Below are 22,382 nucleotides of genomic sequence, written 5' to 3' on the forward strand. Positions count from 1 at the left end.
AGGGAGCTGACGTGTGCTTTTGCTTCTCCTCTGGGAGGATGGTTCAACATCTGGCAGCTCTGCTCAGGACAAAGTCCATCTTGTTCAGCTGGATCAGTCTGTCTTGGGTGCTGGATCAGGTGGGGAATGGGGTATGGCCTTGGGGGATACTGCAGCAAAAGCGTGTGCAGAGGAAGAGTTTAGTGGTCAGTTTTTCCTGTAGTAGCCTGGAATCTTATCATCAAACCATGAATTTTGCTTGTAGAAAACCTCATTTTTCCTTGAAAGTGTCAGAAGACAAAAATGTGCTCCCAGCCCTCCAGAAAACTTTACTTCTGGATGGAGAATATTTTTTTTCTCACTGGTTTTTAGAGTATACTCAACTGTCCTCCTCCCACAGGTGTGCTCTTTCCTTGCTGTCAATTGAGGCAATAGGTGCTAAGCTCATGCTTTGCTCCCAGGACTTCCCACCCGCAGCAGCCCTGTGCCCTTACCCCCATCAGCTGGGCTTTGTGGGACACCCTTTTCTCCAGGACAACTCAAACAGTGTCTGTCTTTTGCTTTGTTTCTGCCTGTATTCTAGCTGTCCTACAGTACATGTGTTGTCCCTGTGCAGGTGCCACTTGGGAAGAGCTCATTTCTGTCACTTTCACTTGGCTTTCTTTTTCTCTGTGTGAAACGCCAGGGTGCTCAAGCAGTCTGAAGAAATCAAAAAAGATGTGGCCGTTTTGGGGACTGGACCTGAACCGAGTCCGCTGTGACCTGGTCTTCACAGAAGCCATCAATCAAAGGATGCAGGTTCCCAACAGGCTGAAGGTAGCAGAGAGCTTCAGCCCTGTGGACGAGAGGCCAGTGACAGAGGATGTCCCTCCTTCCTTTCGGATGCACATCCCTGATAGGATTTCTCTTGCTGGTAATGTCCTCAGTTGTCTTTTGGGGTGGCTGAGGGTTGATGGGGCTGAACACCATCCTACGGAGTGTGATCTCTTTATAAAGTCCCCAGTGATTTGCTTTGCGAGAGGAGAGGATGGGGCAGATGTTGTAGTCAGCTTTCTTCTGAAAAGTAGGGCAGGGAGTGGAGAGATGCCTGGGGAGAGGTGGGTAAAGGTGACCAACAGAAGGCAGGAGGGGTCTTAGTTCCTAAAGAGCGGAGAAAGATGTGGAGGCATCTCCTTTCACATCTCTAACAGTTCCTTCTTGGCCTTTGGTAGGCTTCCTGCTTTGGGTTGCATAGACATTTCTCCATGCCTGTTTGAAAAACACCTAAACGTCACTTTCCTTGAGCAGTGTGTCCAGTTGCTTTTTGGTCTATGCCGTTCCAGTCTGTCCTGCTGCTCACATGTGGGACATAGTTTTTTGTTCTATGCCTGGTACACAGGGCTCACTGTCCTACATGGGTGGATCTCTCTTCTTTCCTGTCCTGAGGGCATGCAGATTGGTTTAGTTCTTCCTTCTCTCCTCTCTGTAGAAATATCAGATGCCAGTTTGAGGCCCATCCTGCCGAACCAGCAAAGGAAGGTCCCCTCTACCATGGTGCATGTTTCCCCGGACTCTTCTGCACAGCCCACTCACCTCGGGGAGCTCCCTTTTCTCCATGTAGCCAGCAGATCAAGTTCCCAGAAACGCAAACGATCGGTATGGTGTTGAGAGTGGGTGGGATTGCCTGTGGTGCAAGGGAGTGCAATCCCAGTATTGGGTTTCTCCAGAGGTCTTTTATCAGCCCAAGCCAGAAGTCATCTTCCAGAGTGCTGCCTGGTCCTCCTAGGAGATCCTAGGAGTGAGGGTGTAGGAGTGGTGGGGTCTTTTTCTGTCCTGTAACCAATATGCACCTGCGTGCTGGGACATTGATTAAGTCAGATCTTGTATTGGGTTTTGTGAGCAGGAGGTAGCCTGAGGTAGGCGCAGTCCTGCCTCCCCCAATCATCTTCTGTTACTTTCGAAGTCACTTTCCAACCACTTCCAACTGATTCTCCTGGAAGAAGTACAAGACAGAGCTGTTTCCTTAATGCAGCATAAAGGGTTCTGATATCAGAGTTGAAAGCAGTTTTTAATCTTTTGTGAAAGTAGTTCAAAGAGAGTCCCCTGATGTGGGCAAGCAAAGGCTTGGTTTGGCTGCTGGAGCTGCTGATCTGCCTTCTCAAGAGCTTTCGCTTCCCTGAGATTCAAGAGCCATTCCTGGATGTGTTAGGTTCAGATTTTTTGAATGGAAGTGAATAGACCAGGTCAGATTAGCAGGCACCTTGCTGGTGACCCTCACCCTGCTCTGAGCATGTCTCCCCTCGTGTTACAACTTCAGCTCACCAGGTTTGGGGCTTATGTAATATTCCCACAACTGAGTGCTTTCACGTGCTGATGGGATCCTGGTACTGCAGACCATGCAGGGCATTGGGCTGGACTTGCCCTCCGCGGGGTCTCTGTGCTAATGCCGTTGTGTTTGATGCCAACAGGGCCATCACAGCAGCAAGTCGCGGCGGGAGAGAACTCCAAATGATTGTGCCCAGCTGGCCTTGCACAGCCTGGGCCAGCACCATGAACGGTGAGCACGAACCCAGAGCTGTCTGGGGCGGGTGGGCATCAGCGTCTCCTGTCAGCTGTGCTGCTTTGGGGCTCTCTGGTGTCAATGCCTCAGTGTGGGAGGGTATGCAGATCAGGGCAAGTCCTGCGCTTGTGCTAGAGGAACATGCCTTTTGTCATCAAAGGGGTTTGTGCTGGACAGTGTTGAAGGCAGCTGCGTTGGTCCCCAGGGTGATGATCTGTCTGTTGAGATACACATGGGAAAGCACATCCCATCTTGCAGCAGGCTGCACTCTTGGTCCTTGCCTGGCCATTGGGCCAAGAAGACCTTGCTGCACCCTCTGGCTTGTCCTGGTCTCTCTGTCTCTGCCCGTCTTCCTTTTGGTGCCTGGCAATGTGCTCTCCTGCTTCAGCACCATCATGGCAGAATGCTGTGGGCTGTGGGCAGGTGACCACTGGCAAATAAGTTACCAGGGCTTAACCAGTTTTCTACAAAGGTGGTTGAGACTTGCAGTGTCTTGCAGACAGAGTGGGCTAAGAGCACACTTGCTTTTCAGCACTTTCAGTGTAACAGTGAGCAGTAGCTTGGTGATAATGATCCTCTCTTCTCATGGATTTGGGCTTCAGAGTCTCTCCAGTGGAGAAATTGTCTCAAACTTAATCCCAGAATTCCAGGATTGTCCTGAGTGGCAGGAGAGCTGCCTTCTATAACCTATATGAGAGCAGCTCTTGAAGGTCTGGTTATCACATAGGCATGATTGGCCTTGGAGGCATCAGGCCACTGCCTCTGAGCCTGATGGCTGCTGGAGTGTTCTCCCTTGTGGTGATGGGGTCTGGGTGCCAATGGAGTTGCCCAGAGATGCTTGGAGCTGCTGAAGCAATGTAGGGCACCTCTAAATGCCAAGCTGTACCAGAGCTGTATGAGGCCAGAAAATAACAGGTATGATTCTGTGTGCATCCCAGGCCGGATACCTGCCTCCTGCCTGCACGCAGTGCCCCGCTCCCCCTCCTCCCAGAGACAGGCAGGATCTACTCCATGCAGAACATCTTCCAGACCATGTACCTCCTGGGCCAGGTGCTCTTCCACCGTGTCCAGGACTCCCTGCAAGACCCGGTGTCATCCAGGTGACTTTGGCTCATCTTGAGCCACCTCGCTGTCACTCTGCAAGGACTTGCCTTTGCTTGCTAACACGTGAGCCAGGCGTGAACTCTGTAAACTGCAGGCTGCACGGCGCAGGAGCTGCCCCAGACTCTCCTTGCCTGTCCTGTCTGTCAGCTCCAGGTACCTGGCCCAGGAGCTCCTGGTGCAGCCAGCCTGGGCGCACCCTGCTAACCCAGCCCAGCTTGTATCTCCTGCTTAGCTTAACACTGGTCTCCTGGGCACCTCGAGTGATAGAACGCTGCCTGTGACATCGCTGGGATTTGAGCTTTTCATCACTGCTAAGCCAGTGCTAATTTTTCTGCATGCCTGAGTAGCTCCATGGAGAGAAATGTGTGAAAGGAATCGAAATCCAGGACAGACAGCCTGACCCAGGTCCTGTCCCTGAGACACCCTCTCCTGCAGGGTCCCAACATTCTTGGCTGTATCTTGGTCACTCTTAATTAGCCCTTCCCAAGAACTGGCTGCACCAAGTTACTTATCCCATAGCTGATGCCTCTGGCCAGGGTGCAGCATGCCTGCGTGCTCACCGGAGCAGGTGTGCAATGACCTCAATCTCTCCAGATGTGCTGGAGCAACTATCTGCAGCACACTTTTGTCTGTGCAAGTGCAGGAAATGTAATGTGTTCAAAGACATCATTGCGGCCTTAAGGTGTCCCCACTGCTCCAAGGCTGCTAAGCACTCGGAGGAATGTCTAAATACTTCTAATTCTCCTTGAGCGAAACCTCCAGTCAGAAAGGGAGGAGAGTGAACATCCATCACCAGTGCCGTCAGTGGCACATGCTGCCGTCCCTCCCCAGCTGGTGTGGAGGTGCAGGCAGCAGAGTTGGCTTTTGTCTGCGGACAATGCAAAGTGTTGTCTCTGCTTTTAACCACAGTAGGCTGACTGTCTTCAAATGTTTATTTTTAATGAAGTCTTGGCATGCCAACAGATCCAGTTATTGGCTAAATAAGAACTTCTCCCTTCTCCCATCAGCAGTAGAGGAGGTTTAGGCCATGCTACCATGAGAGGTGGTAGCTTGCAGAGCTGATGTAATGCAGTAGGGTGAGTCCCAGGCATCTCCCCAGCTCTCGGTCTTCCTTTCAAACCAGCCTCCTTGAAACACCTCTCCTTGGTGCTTTGCATCACTTCAGATGCGTATGGCATCTCTTCATAAGACATCTGTGTACCCCAATGCAACAATAAAAATAAAAATATGACTGAGCTGACTTATTTGTACTGAAATTTTAATAAAGTCAAGTCTAGTTTTGGATACTTGAATATTTTGCCTGACAGTGACCTCTTGAAGGGTATGAGTCATTGGAAGGTAATTTCTAGTCTGTTATGACCCCCTAATTTTCCCTTGTTTGGGTCATAACATGTTTTTTGCTCTAATGGGTGTTCACCTGTATCAGCTGGGATTTTTTAGTCAAAATCTGCAGGATGTGTCCCTTTTTAATGGCTCTGTGCTGGGGGAAATTGGATTTTCTTTCTGTTGTGACTTTCATTTTACACGGCAGCTATGTTACGTGGAGGCATTACCTCACAAATGTATTTTCAGACAGAGATTCACTGAATCTCTGCATCCTGTTCTGGCTTGTCTTCAGCGAGATCAACATCATGTTACGAACAGGAATAAATATCCTCCCCTCCCCAAGGTCTCCGAAGAAGCGGTGTTAGACACTTGTTAACTGGTACGGTATCAGCGAGTGCCTCTGAGTGTTATTGGTGTGCATAGGGGAGTTTTGATTATAGAAGAACTGCTGCAGGGCTGGCCTATGTTGATAGAGACAACAGACCGAACATGGCAATTCTGTTTTTTCTCACTGTAGATCTGCTTTAATTTATGGTTCAGTGCTGTGGGCCCTGCAGCAAGGCTGTGCATCCCAGGGATGCCCTGGAGATCTGTGGTCTGCATTGCCTCTACCAGCACAACAGCTAATCCCAGTGGTGCCCCCTTTGTTTCCAGGGATGGAAGAAAATGGTGCATGCTTGGATTGCTTGTTTATTTTCAAGTTGCAGGTGAAGTTTGCTATAAGAGCAAAAAGTGATACTTTTTTTTTGTCAAGGGGGCAGAGAAAGTGAGCCTGGGGTATCTGGAGGTACTGGAGGGGAATGAATCGTTGTCACAGCAAACACAGGACCCTTTTCTGCTGGCTGATGTGCTTACTCAGATAGTTCCCCCCAGGTGATGGCAGCTTCCCACCAGTGGGACTCTCACCTGCTGATGTAAATGAGATCATCCCTCCATCTCAGCATTGGCCCTGTGATACGTATTTACCCGACTGGCTCTAAAGATGATTTACCTGACCCTCAGTGAATTCCTCTGACTATAGAGAATGGATGCTCGGTAAATACAATGTTTTCTCTCTATTGGACCTCTTAATAAATACAAGCATGCATGTCATGTGCTGTATGTTTTGTTGTGATAATTATGGGATGCATGGTGGAGGGGAATAAATATGCACGATGGGGGCTAAGAAGAGATGAGTAGATGCTGTGCAGGTGCTGTTTCCTCTCTCTGCATCCAGACAGCAGATGCTGGGCATGCACATACTACTTGCATGGCTTGGCTCGCTGGGCACCTCTCAAGCAGTGTTTGTCCATCTGTATTTCTGCTTTTCTTCCCCAGCTCCCAGGAGGCTGGCCCAGCCCCAGAGAGTGCCTTGGAGGAAGTCGGGGTGGCTGAGATGGCAGCAATGAGAAAGCAGGTGAGACGGAGGTGAAGTGCTGTAGCTGTTTCCTGGGGAAGCCATAGGAGGGGGTGTGAGGAGGCTCTGGGGGTCTGTTGCTCAGTCCTGGTGGGCTGGTGTTGCCAAGCTAGTCCTCACTAATGGAAGCTTGGAGGAGTACTTTAACGTGTGTTGACCCATCAAGCTCCTGCCCTGAGGGGCTTTAGGTCTACAGGAGACAGCCAGACTCCTCCATCTGCTGGCATTCCTCCTTCTGGTGGGAAGGACCTTTTCCTGTTCAGGAGCTGAGGTACTGCTGCTAATTCTCCCACACAAAGATAGACACTGCTCTAGAAACGGAGGACCTGAAGGAGACTGCAGCTGCCATCCCTCCATCCCTCGCTGTCCCTTGCTTCTGGGGTGTATCCAGTGCCCTGCGCTTTACTTCAGGGCTGACACCAGCCTTACTGCTTCCCTTGCAGTTGACGAGGATCTCGGGGAGGCTCCGCATGCTGGAGGAGCAGTGCAACGCCTGGCGGCAGAAGGAGACCCTGGTCTACTCCGTGCTGATCTCCGCCTGCCTCCTCAACATGTGGCTCTGGCTGAGGAGATGATTTCCCACGCCCTGACATCCCTTGCCCAGCTGTGGCAGGGTAGGTGAGGGCAGGAAGAGGATCCTTACTTGCATACTTGCAAACAGTAAAACTATGTGTTTCTTCTTAACTTGATCTGCTTTTCGCACTGTATGCCTTTGAGGATCTGTGTCCTTCAGGCCCCGATCACAATGAAGGTGCCATCCCTCTCCCATGCTGTAGCATCAGAGGTGGGTGAGGGAAACAATGAAGCGGTACAGAGCTGGAGATGGTGTCAGGGACGGGTGGGGTACAAGGAATATGGCCCAACAGGCGTAGTCCCAGGGCAAATGCTCTGTGGATGCCAGCAACCACCTTATATTTTTGATGGGGTGGTTCTTGTGTGGGAAACTGCTGTGAAGAGCCCATGTCTCGTAAGAAATTGGTGGCTGATACAGGAGCCATTGTGCTGTCTGCCCGAGGAGGTGCTAAATCAAGGTATTGTATGGTTGGGGTCATGGGGTCCTGTTACAGTCTTAGGTGACCACATCCCAGCTTGGACAGCTCACTTCTGACCCCATAGAAGTCCTCAGCCAGCTGCTGTGATCTGTTCCTCGTTTTGCATCCCAACAGCTTGTGTGGAGTGGTTGAGTGCTTTTTTAAAGTGCCAGCGGGTTTTCTTTTCTTCCTTGTGCAACTGCTGTTTGGTGGATGTACTGCTGCCAGTTCTCCCATCCCAGAACAGCCCCTTCTCTAGAAGGGATGCAGCTAGAGGACCGGGGAGCTCACATCCCTCCAGCTGCTGCTGTACCACCATTTCTCCGGTTCTCATCCTGCTCGAGGCAATTCAGCAGCAGGTCTGCAAATGTTCAGGTCTAAAGTTATTGTAAGAACATTGCTGAGGTCTGGGTTTATCCAGGGTCTTGGCTCTTTCCCAGAGATATTTACATGGGAAACGTCCTCATGGTGATTCTTTGGATTATAAGACCTTGTACCAACAGTGACAGCACCAGTCATGGAAAATTGCTGGTTTGGGCAGCAGTAGGTATTTGTTAGTTGCCAGTGCCAGCCAAGCTGTAACTTCAGCAGTGGTGCAAGAACACAGGTAAGGGGGATTCTTGGCCCAGATGCTCTTCAGCTTTAAACAGGCCCAGTTCAACAGCTTTGCTGTTTCTTTCCTTCTGTGGAGTTTAGTAACACTTGGGGCTGAGATGACTTTGAGATGCTTTTGGTGGTTCATCCAGCACATCTGCTGGAGTTGTGCTTGCAGACTCTGGGAGCAGGTTTAACATGGCTTGGCTTAACATGACCTCTCTGTTCCACCTGTAAGTAATTGTAGCTGGATCTGCAGGTCACTCAGATGTCCCAAGAGCTTATTTACAGACAAGGATGCTTGAGTGTTTTCTGTCTGCAACTACATTAAGCATCCGTGACTGTAAATCTGGCAGCTGGACACTGGCTAATAAATAACTGTCCCACAAGTAATTGCAGGTCTGAACCTGTGGCTGACAGCTGAGTTGAGAAGAGTGCTGAGATTTACTGCCAGCAAGAGCCAGGATGGTGTGGTGGACTCAATGTGCCATGGCAGGATGTGTAAGGAACGGGAGCACTGGTGCAGAGGTTGTTCCCATGGCTTGTGGCTCAGGAATGTGGTCAGGGTTGCCAGGGGATGTTACAAATGGCATCTGTATAAGGGGGCTGCTGCTGTGTGACTCATGCCAGGAAAGCAGGTAAATTGTTTGGCTGGTTTCTCTTCTCTGAGAGGTGCAAATGTGTTTTGGAGGAAGCTTGCAATTTTTTTAATCCGTACTTTAGGATGAGAAGGGCTGACTCTTCTCGGTGGGGCGGGGGGATGTGCGGAAGAGAGGCATGCACACCAACTTCAACGTGTGAACTGAAGATATTTAGAAGAGAGGTGATCAAACTGTATGTGTTCTCAAAGGATAATTATTGGCAGATTTCAGAGGATACAATATGGCTTTTACATAAGGCATAAATCCTGGTGTAAATCTGGAAATACTGACCAATAAAATGCATATTTTAATAAACTTGATATGTGCTAGATGTGTATTTTCTACCAACCATGGAGTCTGACTTTGGTACCTCAGTGGATGGGAACAGGTAAAGTTTATTCCTCACTCTGACCTAGTGCTGGATGTCTCAGCCACGCACGCTTACTTAATCAGGTGCTGGGTTTCTGACCTCCCTAGAGCCACAGGCTGTTTGATCTGCTGGTGTAAAACACGCACGCCATCCACCCTGGCTGGTGAGGATCTGGGAGAGAATTTCCGGTTAATGCCATCCCTGTTGGCATGTGCTGCATTTATTTATTTCCATTCTCTTTTCCTTGCCTCCTCCTACTGGATCTTCTTTGTCCCAGGGCAGCATGTTTGGCAGGGCTGGGTATCCCCTAGGGACAATGATGTGTGTGGAAAATAAAAAGTCTTGTGCAATACGTTGCTTGAGGGAGCTGTGAGAGAGAGGCTCCTGGAGTTCCTGTGTTAGTTTTGAAGGCAGTTGCAGACAGAGAGCAAAAAAGAGAGGTGGAAGGAAGACGTGCTGCTACTGGTACTCCTGGTCTGTGCGCTGTACCCGGGTGTGGGGACAAGAGTAGGGTCACACATCGCTCCCTGCCAGCAGCCCTAGCCAAGGCTGCATAAGTTCCCTATTTATTCTTTCAGGTTTCCTGCTGTCCAAGTTTTCAGTGTGATCAGAACAAGTGGAGTTTAAGTTTTGAAGGTAAAAAAAAAAAGGTAAACCTTTGTAAATGAAGAGACTGCTGGTGTTGGTGCTTTCAGATCAGCCCCACACAGGGCAGAGACAGATCCACCCTCAGCCAATGCGAGTGGCTGGATGCTAGAGGAAGGGTGTGAAAATTAACCTCTTCCTTATTGCTTTAAGGACACAATTTTTTTTTTCCCCAGGTGGTTATTAGAATGGCTTTGTGACCAAAATGCAAGGGCAGAAAATTGTGGAAGATGTATTTAATGATATTTTCAAGCTCTGCAGCTCTCTTTGCTGGGAGTCCAGAGCAGCACGTTTGACCTCCTGCTCCCTGAGCATAAGAAGAGGTAACTGGATGGGAGGGTGGTAAAACGTGACTACTTCTGCAGATTTTCCATCACAGCAGTAGCTGTGGCACAGCCTGTGAAGCAGGGAAATAGTCACCAGCTTTGTTTTTCCCCAGGGCAGAGGGCTGGGAGCGGAGCAGGAGAAGGCAGCTCAGGAGGCAATCCTGGTGCATTCTCTTGTGTGCAGGGTGTAAGCCCAGGTGGGGGTTTGTTGGTTGTGTCTGTCCTGGGGTGGACAGTGACTCTTCCCCAAGATTTGCTGGAGACTCAGGTTCTCCTGGACCCAGAGCTGCTTGGGATGGCTGCTGTCTCCAGCCCGTCTCTGCCGTGGGAGATGTCTGGGGTCCCTCCAGCCACCAAGGAGGTGGTAGGTGGAGAAGGGGACCCATGGATACGGAAATGGAGCATCCCTGAGCAGCACAGTTCCCTCCTCCACTTTCATCCCCCAGACACAAAGGCAGCTGCTATGAACTCCTCTGAAGTGCACCTTGCTGCTCAGGGCATCAAGGATGCTCAGGGGATGGGCGTGCTGTGGTGATGACACACTCACACGCGCATGTGCATCCTCCCCACGTACTGCAGAGGCCCCTCCGCCACTGCCAGGTGCTGCCTGGCCACCTCGCCTGCGCCTCTGCTTGGACGGGGGAGAAGGGCAGGAGTGCAGGCAGTTTTGCTTGTGTTAGCTTTGCTTTGCAGCTCAACACATATTAAAAGCCTGAGTACTCCAGACTCAGTCCAGGAGGCTCCCAGAGAAGGGATGCTCCCCAGCTATCCCTGCTAGCCCAAATTAGGAAACAGCCAAGCGTCAAAGGCTTTGCGGGACTCCAAGCTCGTAAGTGGACATCAGTGGTTTCTCGGCAGTGGCTTTGCTGTCCTGAGTGTGTGTGACTGTCCCTGTGTATGCAGCATGGATGTAGCCTCTGTGTGCATCGGCAGAGGTGTAAAAGGCTTTGCCTTCCCCCGAGCAGAACCTTGGCTGTGGGCTGCAATTGTGTGAGAGCACAGGCATGTCATCCCGAGGAACCTGCCTCATCCATGCATTGTGGGTATGGGGGGAATGTACTGTGCCCCGGGGGGAGCAGGCAGGGTGCCAGGGTGGGAATATGTGGTCTAGGTAGGGCTGGGCAATGCCTATGTGCCTTTGCACCTGTGTATGTGCAAGTCTGTATTTCTGGGAGGTGTTTGCGTGGTGTGGTCTGTATGAGAATGCAGTGGATCCAGTCTCACGCTCAACCTTAATGCCTTTGCCTCCGGGTTGGTGCTGAGGTGTGAAGGACTGTGTTTGGACACTGCATGTGCAGGGAATACGAGGCAGAACCAGGATCCTGGATGGGCAGGTTCAGCCTAGTCTATCGTTAGATGGCCCATCTGTTTGGGTTGGGCTGTACCTTTCCTTTCTTTCCTGCAGTTGCTTTAGTTTTCAGAGCCCTGGGCTTCTCCCTGAGTGGGTGTTGGGCTGCGGATGCTGAGGACAGTGAAGGCTGCCTGTGATGCTGGGGCCAGGCAAGCCCTGCGGGCATCTCTCGCTCTTTAAATAAACTCTGGTGAAACCCCAGACTTAACAGCTCCACAGCAGACTCTGTTTATAAATGTAGGGCTTTCTCTGCTGCTCTCTAAAACCAGATGATAGCTCCTGCCAGCAGGAACCTCAGGAAGGCTCTTTTTAAGTAGCAAACCTTAATTTCCAATGCAGGGGAGATTTCTGCAGTAATGAGAAGTGGAGATCACCGTGCAGAACACCGACAGATTGCAGTGCACCTGGGAAGGAGGCGGGGGGGCGGTTGCTTAGGTGCAAACACCATTGTACATGTAAAGTCTGCCCTGAGCTGCTGCATGAAAGCATCTCCCAGCCAGGGCTGGCCTTGCGCTTGCATCCCTCGTAAGACTTTTCTCTTGCCTTCGGGCAGGCAGTGGGGCTGAGGGCCATGGGCTCATTGTTATGGCACAGCTCCCTGAGGAAAGTGTTGTCCTGCCAGTGGCTGAGGAGCCTGAATAATGAGGAGAACATCTTTCATAGGCCACAGGCAGATGTGGGATCTCTTGGGGAGAGCAAAATATTCTGCAGGACTCTTACTGAAGCATCAGCAATGGCTGGTGGTGGAAAACGTGGTGTGGGCAAATCCTGTGTGTTTGACCCTCTGTCTTTTCATGCTGTGCCTTGTGTCTGTGTTCAAACCACATGATGTGTCCTGCCTGGCTCTCTTCGAGGCTGTTTTCCGCTCTTCGTAGGTCCCTGAGGCAGTGTGTGTGCCTGTGGTCTCACATGGAGGATGATGGACAAGAGTAATGACCTGCACAGCTCACCAGCCAACCACCACCCCTGCCCACCTGCCCAAGCGCGAGTGGAGGAAGATGTGGAGGGGACAGGGCTCAACACCAGGAGGTCAGGCTGGTCCCTACCTTGGTTGAGGGAGGCAGTGGTGGGACTGGGGAGGAGAGGGCCAGTTCGATGTGTCTGCTGAGACCTGGTGTGTGCAGGGCTGTGATGCCAAACCTCAGCTGTTGGCTTCCTCCAGCTCAAGGACACACGTCATCGTGACACAGTGTAGCCGTAACCCTGCTTTTCCCCACTGCAGGACCTGGACAACCCGGGATGGCACCTCCTCAGAGCTGCAGAGAGGGTCTCCTCTGGATGGTGGGGAACAGCCAGCTGCCTCCACTTTCCAAGGCAGGCAAACCTTGGCCAGGTACCTGTGTGTGCTGCCAGTCTGGGGTGAGCCAAGCCTTTTGTGCCTGGGTTTGACACCGGGGAGTTGCATGGGATCGGGATCGCCTCCTGCTCTGTGGTGTTCGAGAGCTGCAGAGACCAGCATCTGTGCCCCAGTGCCCATGGAGGGGGCTGAGGGAGATGATTCCAGCACCTCTGGCACCCTGGGTGGGCTCAGGGGCTCATTTCTGTGACAGGCAGCCTCACTCTGCACCACACATTCCTCATGTCCCTGTGGGATTGGAAACAGAACTGGGGAAGGAGCCATGGGACTCTGCCAGGGTGGGTGTTCTTGCTTGTATGTTCTTGGTACCACACCGTCACTATGACCGTGGGAGAAGGAAACATTTGGGCTTAAGAGAGAGCTGTGAGTTTATTTCTCAGCTGTAATGCCCCCCATGTGCTCTCAAGATTTTGCTTTCTTCTTGCTGTGCAGACACCTCCTGACTCTGCCTTTCTCCCCTGTCCAGGATAGTCCGTCTGGTAATGGTGCTGAGGGACTGGGCCAGCAAGAGCTTGCACGAGGAGCAGCAAAGGCCAGATCCCTTCCTTGAGCGCTTCCAGGGTCCTGAACTCCAGGCAGCGGCTGCAGGCGCTGGCAACTATTTGGAAGATGAGGAGACCGAGGAGGAAAATAAAAAGTAGGGTCTCTTCCCTGTGGCCCCAGCCAGGGGCTTCCAGCACTGATGGCTAATGAAGGTGGATGGGGATGGGAAAGGGGCAGTTAGGATGCAGTGGTAGGAAGGGTCTCCCCTGCCCCCTCCAGCCTCTGTCCTGGCAGCCAGCCTGGCTTTGCTGGGCTGTTGTGCAGGGACACAGAACCTGGTAGTCTATCCCGGTGGAAAAGAACTGCTCTGTCCCTCACCCGCGGGGGTTTCTCTCCCCTGGTCCATACCCTGGCTTTTGACAGCGAGCAGACTTCCTTATTTTAAGAGCAGTTCAGTGCTAGGGTTGGTGTTTGGAGCCAGCCCTGGGTCTGTAAAGGGATGCACCGTCAGCTCACGTGTCTGAGGAGCTGGGGACAAGCCAAGGGATAGGGCGTCTCCACTCAGGAGACCACAGCTAGCACAAACACATGGGATTTGCCAGTCTCATTCATCATTTGCAGGATGAAGGGAAATGAAGGGAGGTTGTTTGCTGCCCATGCTCCTCCCACCAAGAGCAGACACTGTGACAGCAGCTTTTTGAAAAGACTCTTTGAAATCCAGCCCTTTCATCTCCCCAGCTCACACTCCCGGTGAAAAGCAATAACCTGGCTTTTCTTCTGCTGGCTAATTAAAGGGCAAAGCTCATGGACTACTCTGGACCCTACCATTATCCATGGTAATTAAAACACTAGAAAATGACTGTTTTCTGTAGAAGAAAAATATCTGAGCCTTGTATCTGGGTCTTTACTAGCCATGGAAAAAAGTGTTCTGCCCTGCAAGGTTACGGGGAGCTTGTTAATTATCAGAAGGAACTGAAGTGTGCTGTGAAAGGGCTGCTTGGTGCCAGCAAGCTCCTGGGAGATGGTGGTAACTTCTGCTGTTTTCTAGGTCCTCATTTCCACAGCTAAGAAGACCCCCAAGTATGGTAACTCTGAACGTGAGCTTCTGTTCGGAGCCATAAGAGCCTTCATGGTTCCAGGCTTGGATGCAAAACCTTTGGGAGGAGGCAGATAATTGTTCCCTCTTCCTGAGCTAACCCGGAGCTCTGGTTCTCCAGCCCTGGCCCCGCTGTCAGTGTAATGTCAGTGATTCTTGCCACCTGCTGTGGGTAGCACTGGTGATTTAAGGCTGAAATCACCCACATAATTAACACCACTGTTGAGGTTATTAGTGCTTGTGGGTGTTACAGCAGTGCTGGGTGGCTGCAGGTGAGTCACTGCTTCCCATGTGCTGTATGCTCCAGGGGGGGAAAAAGTCCCTTTCTTAAGAAAACATTTAAGTCACACCTTCTGAGCAAAAGATAAGCACTTTTAATGGGGAGGTGGGAGCACCTACTTGTCTCGGGCTGTGCCCTGAGTGAATGTGAAGGACTGCCGCTGGCTTTGTGCTGGGTGCCAGTCTCCGTGCCCTGGGCACTGCAGGTGCTGCTGTCTGTGCCACTGGGGAGGGAGACTTCAAGGAAGAGATTTTGCTTTTGAAGCTGTCAGCAGCGGTGGGGTGGGCACAGGGAGTCTGTTGGCAAGTGGGTTGTTTTCTTTCCTATCACTGGAGGGAGTTTTGCCTGTTCAAAAGCTGCAAGGGATGGAAGGAGGGAGGGGGAGAAGTTGTGCCCTACCGGGCTGCAGCACGCAAGCCTATCAGCCCAGCCACAGAGTTTCTCTTCCTCTGCTTCTCTGCTGAGATATGGTGACTGGACCACGTGCATCTTATCTCAGAGTCCCACGATGAGCAGGATCAAACACTTGGGAGCAGTTCAAAGGCTGGACCCAGGACCGAGCAGACTGCAGGCGGGCAGCTGTGAGCAGCATCATGATGGCAGCCTTGCAGTGCCAGCAGCTACCCAGGTTGCTGCTCTGGGGCTTGGGCATCCCCTCCTGGTGCTCCCACTGATCTGCAGAACACTTTCTTCCCTGTTCCAATTAGTCTTCTCTGAAGATCTGTCTGGCACCAATCCATACCTCATCTGGAAGAGGCAATGTCACACAATGAAAAGCTTTCTGATCACCTTCTTCCATACATCTGTTTCTGGCTCTGCCACTGGGGTGCTGTGTGCACATAGGCTACGTTGTTTGCCTTACTGTTCAACAGTTTCCTCTGAACCCAGTATTGGGTATAAAGGAGCTTAAAAAGCACTGGACATTTTTGCTCAGCACTGCTGGGATTTGGTTTAGCTTGCAGACTGGTGTTCAGGCTGCAGCTGTGTTTGAGCCAGTCTAGTGCGAGAGGTGAATGATGTGGCTCGGATGGTTCCTTCCAACCCTATTTTCCATGTTTAGCCCTTTATTCATATATTGCCAGCTCTGGCTTCTCTCTGCTTCCAGGAAGAAATGGTACATCTTTGTGGTGGACCCTGCAGGGGACTGGTATTACCGTTGGCTGGCTGTCATTGCAGTTCCTGTCCTCTATAACTGGTGTTTGCTCGTAGCCAGGTGAGCTGGGAGGTTGTAGAGTCCCTGTCTCCTGTAATCCACCTCTTCACCCGGTTGTTGAGGCTCAGCCAGGATCAAACAACTGCTGCTGGTGGTGCTGGGGCTGGTGGGAATCTAAAGGAAAGGCATCCCTGCTATCACTGTGAATGCTGCGGTGCAAAGGCAGAGCATCCGTCCTCTGACCCTGGTTGTAAAGGACTGTGATTTGGGGGTAAAGCTGGAAGTTACATTTGGGAAGTAGTTTCATGATGTTGCTTTACTTACATCAAGGGAGGGCAAACTTTTCAGGGAAGGGGAGGTCTTAATTTCTAGGAGAAGAGGGGCAAGTGTCTCAGCTCTGTTGCAGAGTTGGGAGCCTCAAAATTGTCTTCTATTTAGCTGTAGCAGTTGGAGATGATGTGCAGATTTGTTGTTTTCGAACCCCTATTTTATAACCTTTCTCCAGGGCTTGCTTCAATGACCTGCAAAAGACCTATGTTGTCCTCTGGTTGGTGTTAGACTACATCTCCGACACTATCTACGTTGGGGACATAGTGATTCGCTTGCGCACAGGTGAGCAGAAGCTTGTGAGTGTTTTGCTTTAATCCCCTAAAAGTGGAGATGAGCTGCAAGGCCTAATCTACAGCTCTGTTGAAAGGAAGGTTTTGTCTACCTTGGCACTCACTAGTACTAAGCAGTTCCCAAGAGAAAGATTCTAATTAAAAGATCTGAGAAACAGAGTAAGTTTCAGAATGAAAGATTAATCATCCCAGCTTTTAACTTCACCTTTGAATAATTGTACAAAATTACCTGCCTTACTATTAGTATTTGGGCATAGTTGAAGGTCTGTATCTCTGATTTTGCATCAGTTCAGCTAATGGACTATCTACGTGGAAAAATGGTAGGATTTAATGTTCTAGGAATGCAGCAGTTGGCTATACATTTACTATCAGCACAGCAATAAATCATGGTCTGGAGGATGGAAACCTTTGTGTCGCCATTTCTTTGTGGCGTCAGAGTAAATCTCTAAGTGATATCTTAAGGTGGCTTTTGCCAGATGAAGGGCTTGAGTGATAACAAAAGCTTGTAAACTGAGTAGATCAGGTGGAACTGGTAATATTTGCATGACCTTGTGTATGTATGCACACATGTGTATAGCATACCAGAAAATGTTTCTCAGAAGTGCTTACAAAGCCTGCAGAATTGTTGAAAATAAGCCAAGATAATTCTATCATTTGCTTCTCTGTTAGGTTTTTTGGAACAGGGCCTCCTGGTTAAGGACCTGAAGAAGTTACGGGATAACTACATCCACACCTTACAGTTCAAGATGGATGTTCTTTCCATTCTGCCCACTGACCTGGCATACTTTGCTGTGGGATTGCACTGCCCTGAATTGCGTTTCAACAGGCTGCTGCACTTCTCCCGCATGTTTGAGTTCTTTGATAGGACTGAGACCAGAACCAGCCATCCCAACATCTTCCGCATCAGCAACTTGGTTCTTTACATCCTGGTCATTATCCACTGGAATGCATGCATTTATTTTGCCATCTCCAAGGCCATAGGCTTTGGAGAGGACTCCTGGGTCTATCCCAACATCACAGACCCTGAATATGGGTATCTGACCCGGGAGTACGTTTACTGTCTCTACTGGTCTACGTTGACTTTGACTACCATCGGTGAGACTCCTCCCCCTGTACGTGATGAAGAGTACCTCTTTGTGATCTTTGATTTCCTCATTGGTGTCCTCATCTTTGCCACTATTGTGGGGAATGTGGGATCTATGATATCCAACATGAATGCCACCAGAGCAGAGTTCCAGGCAAAAATTGATGCCATCAAACACTACATGCAGTTCTGCAAAGTGAGCAAAGACATGGAAACCAAAGTCATCAAGTGGTTTGACTACCTGTGGACCAACAAGAAGGCAGTAGATGAAAGAGAAGTCCTCAAGAATCTCCCTGATAAGTTAAGGGCAGAGATTGCCATCAACGTTCACCTGGAGACACTGAAGAAGGTGAGGATTTTCCAGGACTGTGAGGCGGGTCTACTGGTGGAGCTGGTGCTGAAGCTTCGCCTTCAGGTGTTCAGCCCAGGGGATTACGTCTGCCGGAAAGGAGACATTGGGAAAGAGATGTACATTATTAAGGAGGGGAAGCTGGCTGTGGTGGCAGATGATGGAACAACACAGTATGCTTTGCTCACTGCAGGAGGCTGCTTTGGTGAGATCAGCATTCTCAACATTAAAGGGAGCAAAATGGGCAACAGGCGCACAGCGAACATCCGTAGCTTGGGCTACTCTGATCTCTTCTGCCTGTCAAAGGAAGATCTTATGGAAGCAGTTACAGAGTATCCTGATGCCAAAAAGGTCTTGGAGGACCGTGGCCGGGAGATACTGATCAAGGAAGGACTGCTGGATGAGTCAGCTGCAGAGGAAAGCACGGAAGGGGAGAGTGTGGAGGAGAGGTTGGATAGGTTGTCCTTGAACCTGGACACATTTCAGACACGATTTGGCCGGCTAATGACAGAGTACAATGATGCTCAGATGAAGCTCAAGCAGCGCATCACTCTGCTGGAGTCCCAGATGAGGCAGCAGGATCTGGAGGACTTCTTCTCTGATAGCTCAGGCAGTATATCTGAGGATGAGGAGAAAGTTTTACCTGGTGGGATGCAGTGGCAGGGTGCAGACGACAGCTAGGAGACGTCTGGCATTGTGCTGAGATTGTTTGCTAGTTCACAAGGCAGATTCTGTGGCTGCCTTGCCAGGGGCTTCCCTCAGGTCCTTAGCATTGCTGCTGCCACTGCCTTGATTGCAGCTCCTGAGATGGCTTCAAATCAGGTGATTGTCCTAACTCCTCCCTAGGCCTGTCCCTTTTCTCATTGCCTTGATCTGAGACTTTGGACTTGGATCACTAAAAAGGGGAGAATGGCCAATGCCACTGCTGACGTTTCCTTCCAGCTTCTGCAAAAGGTCTATGACCATCACACCTCCTTCCTCCTCTTTGCCTTAATAGAAGGTGGGGCATGAACCTTGCATGGAGGGGTGCCTCAATGTGCTGATGAGGAGATGCAGAGTTACAGTGGACAGAGCCTGCTGTGCGCTACCTACCCATCCACAAAGGGGCCAAGAAAGACATAGGCTTTGGAAGATTCCTTGCAGATAACAAAACCACCCCAACAAAACAGACCAGAACACAAGCCAGATATTTACAAGTGCATTTTGGGTTCAGCCCTTAGGTAAACAGTCTCCACTGAGTGTCTGCAGGTACCCAGTCTTCACCAAGAGATTCCTTACCTGCAAGATACCAAAACTCAAACAAAGATAGCCCAATCTGTGCCTCTTAAGTCTGCAAACAGAGTCTTGTCTGGGTCACTGTCACTACCTAGGCCATTTCTAGCACCCACACTGAGGTTGGATATCTAGCTGGAAGGTGAGGCAGCTGCCATCCTCCTGCATGCCTCTCTTTTTCCTTCTGCTATATTTGGTGTTGTCAAATGTCACCTGGCGTGGGTGGCTTGGTACCCCGAAAGCTTCACCTTCCAGGGGAATGGTGTATCCAAGCTCTCCCACTGCAGCCAGTGTGATTTCCACTTGGCTAGGACTGTCTGGGATGACAAGTACAGAGCAGAGGTAAAGACTGCAGCTCATTGGCCTGACAGTCTCGGTGCTGAAGGGAGATGGTAACTGTCTCTCTCCACTATCTAATGACGGCCAGATGTGCCAGGAAGAGTTTGAGTGAAATGACATGTTTTTAAGGAACAAAGCAGTGGTGGGGCCCAACTGTGCCTGTATTTGCTTTGCAGTGGGTAGCTCAGAGAGAGCGCAAAACACATTTCTTTTCTTAGGCAGGAGGTTTTCTTGTACTCAGTAGGAGCTTTGGGGCTTTGCAGCATTTGCCTTCTGGCGCAGAAATGAGTGGCAGAGCCATGGGGGACGCGTGTGAGGGTGTAAATGTGGCACCATCGCATGTGCTGGCAAAGCTCTGCCAGGCTGTGCCGCAGCCCTGTGAGTTCCACGATGCAAACAGCTTGTTGATGAGGGGTGCAGCGCAGGAAGGACCACAAACCCCTGCAAGAAACAGCAACCTTTGCACAAGCAGTAATGCCACCCATACCTGATGGTACCGTGCAGGTGCTGGGACTAGAGGAGGCAACTTCATTTCTTGCTTCTGGTGCGTAGCTTGCCCTGACCCATGTGTAAGTCCCTGGGACCTTCTGCTCCTGCCCACTGGGACTGCAAGGTAGGCTGGGCTGGTTTCCAAAGCAGCAAATATTTGGTAGACCAGGGAATTTTTGAGGAATTAATGCTCTGGGTCAAATTCAGCCAAGAGTCTGGCTAAATTAATAGGATGACACATGGGGAGGTATCAACCCAGAAAGGCTCATGGTGGAAAATTGAGGTTATTTACTTTGTCTTTTCTTTTCCCTCAACGTAAGACTGCCTCTTTTAATTTTGTAGGAGAGTTTTCTGTTTAAAAATAATGGCCTTGCTTTTGGGGATTGGTGGGGGAGGAAAGGCTGGATTACCAAAATTAGGATTAGGCATAAGATAAAAAGGTTTTTGTCATCTCCAAATTAAATTGGAGGGTTTCTGTACTTTTTAAAAAATTATGTGTGCGTGTACATACGCTTATTTTTCATCACTAAGATAATTTTAGTTGAAGATGAGGTGATTTCTGCTCTGCTTTTTCTTAGAACACCAAGATCCCAGGCTTCCAGCTTTCCCATTGCTTGTGATCTATCGCTCTTGAATTTGCGGGTCTTTCTTTGCCTGCGGGTGGGCAGCGGGCAGAGCATCCCACCCTCAGCATCCCACCCCCAGCATCCCACCCCAGCATCCCCCCAGCCCCGCTCCGCCGGGGGTCGGGTCGGTCGAGCATCCCCGTCTCCGCCGCCGTTCCCGGGGAGCCAGGAGAGGGAGCTGCGAGCCGCGGGACCGCCGCTCCCGGCAGCCGCGGGGCTGGCAGCGTTTCCCGATGGAGCTGTAGCTCCTTGGAGGGCCAGATGGAGCCTCTTCCATCCCCCCGGGGTTTCTCGGTTCAATTTGCCACCTACTCATATAATCATTGGATCAGAAGGGACCTTAAAGATCATCCAGTTCCACCCTCCTTGCCGTGGGCAGGGAAACATCCCACTGGATTGCTGTCTAGGGAAGAGTAGAGAGAGGTAGTGACCTAAACTGTCCCGAGTGTTGAGGGGTCTTGGGAGTCACGGGTGTTGTCTCATTTAGCAGCCACCAAGGTCTCTTCTGTAAGTTCTTGAGTCCCGTAAACTTGTGGTGTTTGTAACATCCCGTGCTGAGGAATCTTAACCTTAAACCCTGAGAATCATAGAATGGTTTAGATTGGAAGGGACCTTAAAGCCCATCCAGTTCCAATCCCCTGCCATGGGCAGGGACACATCCCACAGACTGCTCAAGGTTTCATCCAGTCTGACCTTGAACACCTCCAGGGATGGGGCAGCCACAGCTTCCCTGGGCAGCCCGTGCCAGGACCTCACCACCCTCATTGTGAGGAATTTCTTCCTAATGTCTAACCTAAATCTTCTCCCCTACAATTTAAGGCCATTTCCCCTCGTCCTATCACTACAGGTCCTTGTAAACAGTCCCTCCTCATCTTTCTTGTAGCCTCTTCAGGTACTGGAAGGTCACTATAATGTCTCCTCGGAGCCTTCTCTTCTCCAGGCTGAACAGCCCCAACTCTCTCAGCCTGTCCTCATAGCAGAGGTGCTTCAGCCCTCTGATCATCTTCATAGTCCCCCTCTGGACCCATTCCAACACTTCCATATCCTTCTTACGTTGGGGATTCCAGAAGTGGACACAATACTCCAGGTAAGGTCTCATAAGCACAGAGTAGAGGGACAGAATCACCTCCCTTGACCTGCTGGCCACACTTCTTTTGATGCAGCCCAGGATACAGTCGGCCTGAGTTGGAAGGGACCCACAAGTATCATTGAGTCCAAATCCTGTCCTCTCACAGGCAGCAGGTTGAGAGCCTGTGGGCTTTGCTTCTGCACTGCTGTGGAGCAGGGCTGGCGGGGGGATGCAGCTATCCCAGGACAGCGATGCCTGTGTCCCACCTCCGGGACAGCAATTCCTGCCTCCAAGTTGGGGGGCTGCTGGCTGTTTAGGGGATATTCTGGTTTATTCCAGGGTAGAGAGAAGCAAAACCACTCCCTCCCCTAGTTTTAATCCAAGCTAATAATCCACTTGGGAAATTTTAAGCCTTCAGACAAATTACCCCAGAGAATGGCTTTTTGAATTCAGAGCAGATCCTGCTTGTTTCCTCACGGCAGCAAGCCAGGAAATCATAGACTGATGAACTGCTTGACAGGCCTGCTAATGAAATTAGCAGCAACTCCATGATTTTTTGCAGTGAGCAGGACGGGCAGATGTTGGAGAGAAGCTCACAATGGCACAGCTGCACTTGGGGGCTGCCTAAATTCCTGGCAGAGGGGACACGGGGCACATGCATACAGCTTTGGCTGCTGCCTATCTTGCAAGTGGGTTCAGTACATATCTTTACCCTCATAAGGGTCTCCTGGAAAAGGGAAGCAGAGGGCTGCCAAGGGCTGCTCCTCAGAGCTGGCATCCAGGAGGAAAAGCTGAGGGTGCTCTCTGTGAGGGTCTGCAAGTCCCTGCAGAGACTTACCCCTGCACCATGATACATTATTCTA

The 22,382-nt window shown here is 50.7% G+C and overlaps 2 protein-coding genes across 3 annotated transcripts; both read left to right on the forward strand.

The window, feature by feature from the left end:
* The first annotated feature begins 127 nt into the window (after positions 1-127).
* On the forward strand, positions 128-8,902 carry FATE1 (fetal and adult testis expressed 1). Of its 2 annotated transcripts, XM_009571994.2 has the most exons (6): positions 193-892; positions 1,448-1,614; positions 2,427-2,515; positions 3,457-3,618; positions 6,266-6,344; positions 6,788-8,901. In XM_009571994.2, the coding sequence occupies exons 1-6, from the start codon at positions 577-579 to the stop codon at positions 6,917-6,919; spliced, it is 945 nt and encodes a 314-aa protein (XP_009570289.2). In that variant the 5' UTR covers positions 193-576; the 3' UTR covers positions 6,920-8,901. The 2 variants fall into 2 exon arrangements, with proteins under 2 accessions (XP_053931609.1, XP_009570289.2); XM_054075634.1 differs by lacking the exon at positions 3,457-3,618 and having other exon boundaries at positions 128-892; positions 6,788-8,902.
* A 3,272-nt stretch (positions 8,903-12,174) lies between these two features.
* CNGA2 (cyclic nucleotide gated channel subunit alpha 2) lies at positions 12,175-20,381 on the forward strand. Its single transcript, XM_054075623.1, has 6 exons — positions 12,175-12,331; positions 12,525-12,635; positions 13,126-13,296; positions 15,624-15,731; positions 16,177-16,283; positions 16,961-20,381. The coding sequence occupies exons 1-6, from the start codon at positions 12,219-12,221 to the stop codon at positions 18,403-18,405; spliced, it is 2,055 nt and encodes a 684-aa protein (XP_053931598.1). The 5' UTR covers positions 12,175-12,218; the 3' UTR covers positions 18,406-20,381.
* The last annotated feature ends 2,001 nt before the right edge of the window (positions 20,382-22,382 follow it).

The sequence above is a fragment of the Cuculus canorus genome, chromosome 10, assembly GCF_017976375.1.
Source record: "Cuculus canorus isolate bCucCan1 chromosome 10, bCucCan1.pri, whole genome shotgun sequence".
Classification (NCBI taxonomy): Eukaryota; Metazoa; Chordata; class Aves; order Cuculiformes; family Cuculidae; genus Cuculus; species Cuculus canorus.